Source organism: Schistocerca piceifrons, chromosome 5 (assembly GCF_021461385.2).
Source record: "Schistocerca piceifrons isolate TAMUIC-IGC-003096 chromosome 5, iqSchPice1.1, whole genome shotgun sequence".
Lineage (NCBI taxonomy): Eukaryota > Metazoa > Arthropoda > Insecta > Orthoptera > Acrididae > Schistocerca > Schistocerca piceifrons.
This window is the reverse complement of record NC_060142.1, coordinates 41,687,757-41,698,293: the sequence shown is the minus strand read 5'-3', so window position 1 is coordinate 41,698,293 and position 10,537 is coordinate 41,687,757. Positions and strand designations below refer to the sequence as shown.

At 41.9% G+C, this 10,537-nt stretch overlaps 1 protein-coding gene across 1 annotated transcript in view; it reads right to left on the bottom strand.

Moving 5' to 3' along the window:
* Nucleotides 1-759: 759 nt before the first annotated feature.
* Nucleotides 760-10,537, bottom strand: part of LOC124798162 (probable cytochrome P450 6d5) — a 34,768-nt gene continuing 24,990 nt past the window's right edge. Inside the window, exon 3 of the mRNA XM_047261445.1 lies at nucleotides 760-936. Coding sequence (XP_047117401.1) covers nucleotides 760-936 — 177 coding nt within the window. The remainder of the gene's footprint in view (nucleotides 937-10,537) is intronic.

Sequence of the window (10,537 nt, the reverse complement as noted above, 5' to 3'; positions counted from 1 at the left end):
ATAGGGATTACTTTTGAACAGATGAGGGACATAGCAAAATGCAGTGTTAAATAAAAACTGTAAGGGGCATCCCGAGAAATGAGAGGCGAGGGGACTCATTCAACGACTTCCAAATCACTAGTCTACGTTTGTTCTGTTTCGCAAGTGCCACAATAGCATTTATAAGCTGTAATGTATTTATTTTGCCAATAAAAACTGCAATTAAAACTTAAAGTTCAAATATCTGTGTTCTCTTTCGAAATACGACGTCAGAAACAGGAGTTTCCATAAAAAAGAAACTCAATCTTCGAATGACCTTCGGTAATTACCCTTAAAACCGTCGTTATTGATAATGGCATGTGACCCCTTATCACCCTTCCGATATGCATATAACACTGTATTTTGCTGTATCCCTCCTCTTTTCCGACTTAATCCCTACTAGAACTAAAAACGATTTGCCTATTTGACCATGACTGAACCTTGCCATGACCTTGAATAATGTAACATTTTATACGTAAAATTTGTGGCTCATTTTAAATCTTAAATTAAATATTTGGGTTACCATTTTAAAAAATCGCTTTAACCTCCGAAACACCATGAAAATCACGTCCAAGGTCGTGGCCATTAGAAACAACGCATGACCCACTTTCTCACACACATTTTGCTGCATCTCATCTCCATCCCGATTTATTTCTTACTGAATTTCAAAATGGTCCGCCCTGTATAACTCTGACATACTCGCACAGCCGAGGCAGCTAACTTGCTGTGTTGGCAAGGAACTCACAGTGCCGGGTGGTCTGCGTCCCCTGGAGCCCTACGCAGGCCCAGCACAGCCTCGGCGATGACCTCCGCGGCGAAGTCGCTGGCCAGGCGGTGCGCGTCGGCGACGGTGGCGCCGCTACGGGAAGAGCTGGAAGCGAGCCGGCGGCCGAGGCGCTCCGCTGCCGGCTGCAGCGTCTGCAACTCGAAGAAGTCGTCGTCATTGCCTGAACTGTCTTTAGGACGTGAACAACCCTAAGCTGAACCTGTGCGCTACCACGTGAAGTTTCCTGATAATGTCCAAAAACAGCAGTTCACAGCAATGTCCAAATTAAAAGCCTCTAACGCAGCATTGAAGGTTTGGCGTGTAATAATATTTTCTATCCAATCCCCCCTCCCCCCATGAACCATGGACCTTGACGTTGGTGGGGAGGCTTGCGTGCCTCAGCGATACAGATGGCCGTACCGTAGGTGTAACCACAACGGAGGGGTATCTGTTGAGAGGCCAGACAAACGTGTGGTTCCTGAAGAGGGGCAGCAGCCTTTTCAGTAGTTGCAGGGGCAACAGTCTGGATGATTGACTGATCTGGCCTTGTAACACTAAAGCATGCAGCTTTACTGTATGGTTAATGATGATGGCGTCCTCTTGGGTAAAATATTCCGGAGATAAAACAGTCCCCCATTCGGATCTCCGGGCGGGGACTACTCAAGAGGACGTCGTTATCAGGAGAAAGAAAACTGGCGTTCTATGGATCGGAGCGTGGAATGTTAGATCCCTTAATCGGGCAGGTAGGTTAGAAAATTTAAAAAGGGAAATGGATAGGTTGAAGTTAGATATAGTGGGAATTAGTGAAGTTCGGTGGAAGGAGGAACAAGACTTTTGGTCAGGTGAATACAGGGCTATAAATACAAAATCAAATAGGGGTAATGCAGGAGTAGGTTTAATAATGAATAAAAAAATAGGAGTGCGGGTAAGCTACTACAAACAGCATAGTGAACGCATTATTGTGGCCAGATAGACATGAAGCCCACGCCTACTACAGTAGAACAAGTTTATATGCCAACTAGCTCTGCAGATGATGAAGAAATTGAAGAAATGTATGATGAAATAAAAGAAATTATTCAGGTAGTGAAGGGAGATGAAAATTTAATAGTCATGGGTGACTGGAATTGGACAGTAGGAAAAGGGAGAGAAGGAAACATAGTAGGTGAATATGGATTGAGGCTAAGAAATGAAAGAGGAAGCCGTCTGTTAGAATTTTCCACAGAGCATAACTTAATCATAGCTAACACTTGGTTCAAGAATCATAAAGGAAGGTTGTATACATGGAAGAATCCTGGAGATACTAAAAGGTATCAGATTATAAAATGGTAAGACAGAGATTTAGAAACCAGGTTTTAAATTGTAGGACATTTCCAGGGGCAGATGTGGACTCTGACCACAATCTATTGGTTATGACCTGTAGATTAAAACTGAAGAAACTGCAAAAATGTGGGAATTTAAGGAGATGGGACCTGGATAAACTGAAAGTACCAGAGGTTGCACAGAGTTTCAGGGAGAGCATAAGGGAACAATTGACAGGAATGGGGGAAAGAAATACAGTAGAAGACGAATGAGTAGCTCTGAGGGATGAAGTAGTGAATGCAGCAGAGGATCAAGTAGGTAAAAAGACGAGGGCTAGTACAAATCCTTGGGTAACAGAAGAAATATTGAATTTAATTGATGAAAGGAGAAAATATAAAAATGCAGTAAATGAAGCAGGCAAAAAGGAATACAAACGCCTCGAAAATTAGATCGACAGGAAGTGCAAAATGGCTAAGCAGGCATGGCTAGAGGACAAATGTAAAGATGTGGAGGCTTAGATCACTAGGGGTAAGATAGATACTGCCTACAGGAAAATTAAAGAGACCTTTGGAGAAAAGAGAGCCACTTGTATGAATATCAAGAGCTCAGATGGAAACCCAGTTCTAAGCATAGAGGGGAAAGCAGAAAGGTGGAAGGAGTATATAGTCTATACAAGGGCGATGTACTTGAGGACAATATTATGGAAATAGAAGAGGATGTAGATGAAGATGGAATGGGAGATACGATACTGCGTGAAGAGTTTGACAGAGCACCGAAAGACCTGAGTCGAAACAAGGCTCCAAGAGTAGACAACATTCCATTAGAACTACTGACAGCCTTGGAAGAGCCAGTCGTGACAAAACTCTACCATCTCGTGAGCAAGATGTACGGGACAGGCGAAGTACCCTCAGACTTCAAGAAGAATATAATAATTCCAATCCCAAAGAAAGAAGGTGTTGACAGATGTGAAAATTACCGAACTATCAGTTTAATAAATCACAGCTGCAAAATACTGACACGAATTATTTACAGGCGAATGGAAAAACTGGTAGAAGCGGACCTCGGGGAAGATCAGTTTGGATTCCGTAGAAATGTTGGAACACGTGAGGCAATACTGACCTTACGACTTATCTTAGAAAAATGATTAAGGAAAGACCTACCTACGTTTCTAGCATTTGTAGACTTAGAGAAAGCTTTTGACAATGTTGACTGGAATACTCTCTTTCAAATTCTGAAGGCGGCAGGGGTAAAATATAGGGAGAGAAAGGCTATTTACAATTTGTACAGAAACCAGATGGCGGTTATAAGAGTCGAGGGGGCATGAAAGGGAAGCAGTGGTTGGGAAGGGAGTGAGACAGGGTTGTAGCCTCTCCCCGATGTTATTCAATCTGTATATTGAGCAAGCAGTAAAGGAAACAAAAGAAAAATTCGGAGTAGGTATTAAAATCCATGGAGAAGAAATAAAAACTTTAAGGTTCGCCGATGACATTGTAATTCTGTCAGAGACAGCAAAGGACTTGGAAGGGTAGTTGAACGGAATGGATAGTGTCTTGAAGGGAGGATATAAGATGAACATCAACAAAAGCAAAACGAGGATAATGGAATGTAGCCGAATTAAGTCGGGTGATGCTGAGGGAATTAGATTAGGAAATGAGAGTCTTAAAGTAGTAAAGGAGTTTTGCTATTTGGGGAGCAAAATAACTGATGACGGTCAAAGTAGGTAGGATATAAAATGTAGACTGGCAATGCAAGGAAAGCGTTTCTGAAGAAGAGAAATTTGTTAACATCGAGTATAGTTTTAAGTCGTTTAAGCTTTCGAAATGTGGTGCTACAGAAGAATGCTGAAGATTAGGTGGGTAGATCACGTAACTAATGAGGAGGTATTGAATAGGATTGGGGAGAAGAGAAGTTTGTGGCACAACTTGACTAGAAGAAGGGATCGGTTCGTAGGACGTCTGTTGAGACATCAAGGGATCACAAATTTGGCATTGGAGGGTAGCGTGGAGGGTAAAAATCGTAGAGGGAGACCAAGAGATGAATACACTAAGCAGATTCAGAAGGATGTAGGTTGCAGTAGGTACTGGGAGATGAAGGAGCTTGCACAGGATAGATTGGCATGGAGAGCTGCATCAAACCAGTCTCAGGACTGAAAACCACAACAACAACAACATCCAATCCCTCATTTAATAAGCTGATGGTATAAAAATTTTAAAAAATGCCTAATAGCTTAAATCAAACTTCTGAATCTCCGTAGATCAAGAGTGGGCAATTATTTTGGTTCGGGGTTCACTTTGTAGAAGCGGAGATGGCATTCATTAGCTAACTTCGCATTTCGGTAAAAGGACAAATTGTATCATAAAAATCAATTAATGTAAATCAAATAGAATTGTGGCACTTTGATTAAGTTTATTATTTCTTGTGGTAATTTCATACCATCTTTAGCTACAGGTACTTTTTAAAAAAAAAATCACGTCTGAGACTGCTTGTTGAGATGCTCGTCGCAGACTGTAAAAGAGCATTAATTTCACACCTACTGTTCAGGGAAGAATAACTTCGCTCACAAATATGCACGGTGTTCGGAAATTCCAGTTACAAATTTATAGGACTTGTAGAGGGGAGGGATTACATAATATTGTAGCTATGAACTCATGTTCGGAAACGCACCGTGTCCGTCCTACTACCGTTTGAAAACAGAGTAATCATGGTGGGGGGAGAGGTAGTTATGTCGGATCAGCTGTCGTCACTTGACGCTTGCCCTACCTCTCGGACATGGTTCGAGCCTCAGTCACGTGTCTGCGGGTGTCAGAGCAACATGGTTGAGTATACGTTTGCAGAATACACTGACTTGATCCTTCTAAATGGGGAAGCTCACGGTAATGGACGAGATGCTCGCCGCCTTTATCGAGATCGTTTTCCACATCGTCCGACTGCAACGCATACCCTTTTCGCCATCATCACGCAACGCCTTCGAGAACGGGTACCCTCACCGCCAGCAGACGTCACTGTGACGCTCCAAGGAGACGCCCAAATGGGAAGAGGCCGTTCTGCATCACGTGACAGAGAACCCGTCAACGAGTACACGGGCAGTTCCCTTGGCTGTTAATGAGTGGAATTATAAAACAAGTGATGTACTGAGTCACTCCTAGTCAATTACTAATAAAAGTGGTCGCGTTACCAACATGGTTTCAAATGATTCTAGCACGGAAACGGTACGTTCCCGAGCATGTGTTGCAATTCAAATTATTATCTACTCACTCCCCTCTACAAGACATAGAAGTCTGTTGCGGAAATTTCGGAATACGCTGTATATGGACCTTAATATAGTGAATATTTTCAAAGCAAATTTTTGTAGGAAAAGTAAATGACAAAAATTGCCTTCACCTGTTTACCTTGCAAATATACCTAGTTTTGATTTGAGTACTGCTACATGTCTCCTTTCGCACCAGTGTCACATTCTGTTCCTTCTGTTTCTCAAATACATTAGCTGAGAACAACATCTCATATCTCGACTCGTCACATCCTATTATTGTAACATAATCATATCTCCTTTGTGTCCAGAAATAAGAGGATTTCATTCTGCAATACCCAAACTCTTTTTAGCACTTTGCCAAAGCTGAACCACGTCACATTGTTGTGGTGAATTACCTCTTCATACTCTGACTATACAAGAAAAGATTTGACCTTTCTATGATGGAGTGCCCTTCCTCTTGTTATTTTCACCATAGCAACAATATTGTCTGCCACTTGCTTTAAGTCCATTACACCTCTACAAAGGCTCTTCTGTTAGAAAATGCAAAGAAAAGACTCGATATCACTCTATGTGTCTTACACATGTAACTTGTTTTTGAAAAGCTTAACTATGCCAAAATTATTCCAAACGAAAGCTCTGGTCCCATCTGTTGTAATGATTGCCCTTTTGTCCCAGGACAAGCCACATTTCTCCACGAATATCACAGCGCGTTCAAGCAAGTCTTGACCATCGGTTGTACCTTTCGTTGATTCCAGGCCAAGTAATTCCTGTATGACGACGAAATTTTCATTAATTCCACTGATAAAGATAAATAACTGCGCAGTGTGTTCGTGATCTGCGTACTCATCTATTGTCAAAGAAAATCAAACTAACTCTCGCAGGCTCCAGCTGTTGTGTAAGTTCCTCTGTCAATCACTAAGTCAATGCGCATCGTTTTAGTCCTTCTTAACAATGAAATGCTTTCAAATCTGCTTCTAACATCAGGACATAATATACTTGCACACTTTAGCATACAGTACTTAATAAACTCGGCATCCGAAAAGGCTTGGTGTATTTAGCAAGTTATACGTTAACACAAAACTTGCTTCTGTAGTGCTATTTTTAAATGATGATTGCTTTGTAAATAATGTTTCTTGCGTTTTCGCACACTCCACAGCTTTAATTTTGCGTTCGTCATTCGAACGTTTGCAGCCAAATTCGCTTTCTCTTTCGTAATTGTACTTCTTAAATAAGACTATCGGTACATGACACAACAAACACAGTTTTATTTTCTGTATTGATAATGAAATAAGTGTTCACCATTTGTCACTGAACTCATGATATTCATAATGATTTTACAGCTTTTTCGGGGAGTTCATTCTTTCACTAAAGATGAAAATTTATAGATTTACTTCTACACAGACAAAATGGAAGTAAACCAGATAAACCAGGAAAGCACTGCGCATCGTGCTATTTGAGATAAACGAAATTTGCACTCGGCGTTGTGGCTGTCGGGAACAACCGTAAATCGGAAATGCCTGAGTGTCAACTTGGTTTTAACGAATAGAATCTACACTGCGCTATTTTATTGAAGCGGCCGTCCTAGTGGAAATCTTCGTCGCGCATGAGGAGGAAATCTCGGTTCGAGGCGAATTCTTCCGACCGTTTGGGCTGTTCACACTAACACCCCTAGCGAGCCACTTGTGGCACATGGGTAGTTATTTGCCCACCACTGCTGTAGACTTGTGTCAGGAAAATAGCCAAAAACACGAGAGTCCACCGAACTACAAACGTATTCATAGTTTATTATCACTTGAAGCTGCTCGTTGTCTGTCCATTAATCTTGAATTGAATTAACGCAAATAAATTGCCAGTAATTCCCTGGATTTCTGAGTTTCCGATACCCTTACCACATAACACTACCACAATACCCCAACTACATCACCCTCGCTGTACCACCCTCATCGAACTGAACCACACTCACTGCGTCTCTCCTCGCTTCATCATCCTCACTGCATCATCCTCACTCCACCACCAGCGGTGTACCACGCTTACTGCATCATCCTCACTACACCACCAGCAGTGTACCACGCTTACTGCATCTTCCTCACTACACCACCATCACTGCACCACTATCACTAGGGTACTTCACTCTCACTGCACCACTCTCACTGCACCACTTTCACTGCACCACTCTCACTGCATGTCCCTCACTGCACCACCCTCACTGCACCTTCTTCGCTGCACAGCCATCGCTGCAGCACCATCACTGCTTCTCCCTCATTGCATCTATCTCAGTGCACCACCCTCGCTGCAACACCCTCTTTGCATCTATCTCACTGCATCAATCTCGCTGCATCTTCCTCATTGCACTACCGTCTTGCATCTCCCCCACTGCCCCACTCTCACTGTATCACCCTCGCTGCACCACCCTCTCTCCACCACCCTCACTGCATCTGCCTCATTGTATCACCTTTACTCGATCCCCCATACAACATCGCCCACACTGCACCACCTTCACTGCATCACCCTCACTGCATCTCTGTCACTGCACCACCTTGCTGTACCACTGACACTGCACCACCCTCACTTCACGTCCCTGACTGAACCATCCTCACTGCATCTCTTCCACTGTGCCACTCTCTCTGCACCAAACTAATTCAATGTACTGTTGAGAAAAATTCAAGGTGTTTGAAAAATATTCACCCAATTACCACTTGCTCATGAGTGAAGATAGGAACTTAGGTAAATCGTATCTTATGAACTGAAGTTATTAACCGAAGTGTCAGCTATATGTTGTTGGTAGGAGTAATAGCAATGCTGTGTACCATAGGTCATGTGATGATTAATTACACTATTTTTCTTACATCTACAGATCCACAGATGATACAATGCAACCAAAGCTGGTCATAGCACTGGAAAATATGCAATCTACACAAAGTAATATGTTCTTCAACAATTGTTGGCAGATTTTCCCTGATGAAGACGATATGTCCCTTTTTGCAGAGTGTTATTAAATAAGTGGCATCCTCCTAGTCCAAACAAGACAAAAATTTTAGGAAGGTTTTGTATTTAGCATTTTCATACAGACTTGACGACAATGAGGATCTTATTGTTGACATGTGAAGGAAACGTAAACACCACTCATGGAACAGGCATTAGGCCTGCTCCGATTGCCCGACTGCTGAGTGCAAGACAGTGTGAGGACCGATCTGTGATCGTGGGACACGTGATCAACGCGTCGCCAATCCCTCCAGCCGTTATTCCCAGCAGACGAATCTTGATGGCGCCGCTGTTTCTTTTATTTAAGCAGCTCCTTATTTTGCCTCACGAGGCTGACTGGACACGAACCGATCCAGACGCCCCCATCTCAGAAAAATGGGAAGAAATACTGGGAATAGAACCTGGGTCCTTCCATACCAAAAGCAGTGACGGTACTATTTGGCCAAGGAGACGATCTTATTTACAGTGATCTATCAAAAAAGTATCAGTAACTGAGAAACGATACTACGAAAAACAGTGCAACCTTTTCCATCATACTCGGTCGTATATGCTTTAAGCGAGCATCCATTCCTCATGGTGATAAACTTGTCTTTTCACAACCGAATGGTGAGGTTGGAACATTTCATTATTTACAGAATAATGGAATAGTGATGAAAGACGACGTCGAGAAAGATGAGTTTGCACTTTGGAGAAATTTAGGGCCACACAAAGCAACACTGTTCCTTATTATTCTATTAGAAGATACGTGTACTACGTTTGTAGATATAGAGCAGTTTTCTTGCAGTACTAGCTGGAACAGAGTCTTTGAAATTCTGAAGGGTAGTACTTGCAGCTCTAGCAGTCTTACTGCCAATGTGGCATAATAGCTAGCACATCTGCCTAATAAGCAGGAGACCAGAGTTCAAATGCTAGCATTCCTTCAAAGCTTAATTCATTGCTTTGGCCTACATGTTTACCATAGATAAAGGTGAGAGTCAGTATGTCTCAGAAACAAAAATTGTATATGTTTAACATATCACTTGCACCTGAGCTACAGATAGAATTAACCTCATTTCACTCATTGCCAAGGTGCTATTCCTATATTGGAGAGCCTTGGCAATACTCATGAGAGTTTAGAAAAGAAACAGCAATGGGATGAGGGATGAGTTGGAATTTGTATCGAGGAGGGAGACATACTATAGTATTTCAGGGAGGTGTGGTAGCTGCAGTGAGAGAGTGGTGTAATGGCTAGCGCATCTGCTTCTTAAGCAGGAGACCCAGGTTGGAATACCGGCGCTGGTACGACATTAAATTTATTGCTCCAGCCTACATCATCATCGTAGCTAAAGGTGAGTATCAATATGCCTCAGGAACATGAGCAGCATGTAATTAAAACTTTAAGGTTTGCAGATTACATTGCAATTCTGTCAGAGACGGCGACAGACTTGAAAGATCGGTTGGAGTGTCATGAAGAGAGGTTAAAACCAGTAAAAGAACATCAATTACATATAGTCAAACAGTCAGTGGTAAACTAATTAGAAAATTGGACGATAAAACTATTAGATGATGGTCGAAGTAGGGAAGATATGAATTACTGACTAGCAAAAGAATGAAAAGCGTTTTCGAAGAAGTTAATTTTGTTAACACTGAATTAAAATTTAAATGTTACGAAGTCATAAAGGAAGGTATTTGTCTGGAATGTAGCCTTGTATGGAAGTGAGATGTGTTCAGTAATCAATTCAGACAAGAAAATAATAGAAACTTTTGAAATGTGCTGTTACAGGAGAATTCTGAGAATCAGATGGGCAGATGAGATGACTCATGAAATGATACTGAATCAGACTGAAGTGGAAATAGGTTTTGCGACAAACTAATTAAAAGAGGGAATCTGTTGACGGAGACATTGTGGAGCAAGGAGTAATCAGTTTGATAATGGAGGGAAATGTGCAGTGTAAGAACTGTAGAGTGAGAACAAAGCTTTAATACAGTAAGCTGGCTCAAATCGTTGTCAGTTGCAGGCTTTACGCAGAGAGAAACTGGGTTGCACAGGATTCTGCCCTACATTTATGGGTTTTACTATACTATTAAAAAACTTCATACCTTGGCTGTCTTTTACATTTTCTGTTCTTATGATACATGCAGATACCATCTCATGTAAGGACGCACTAACGACCACAGCATTTACATTCGGTTTCTGTTAATAACAGAAGAGGACTCTAGCCTTCTCTCTTACGCTTAGATAT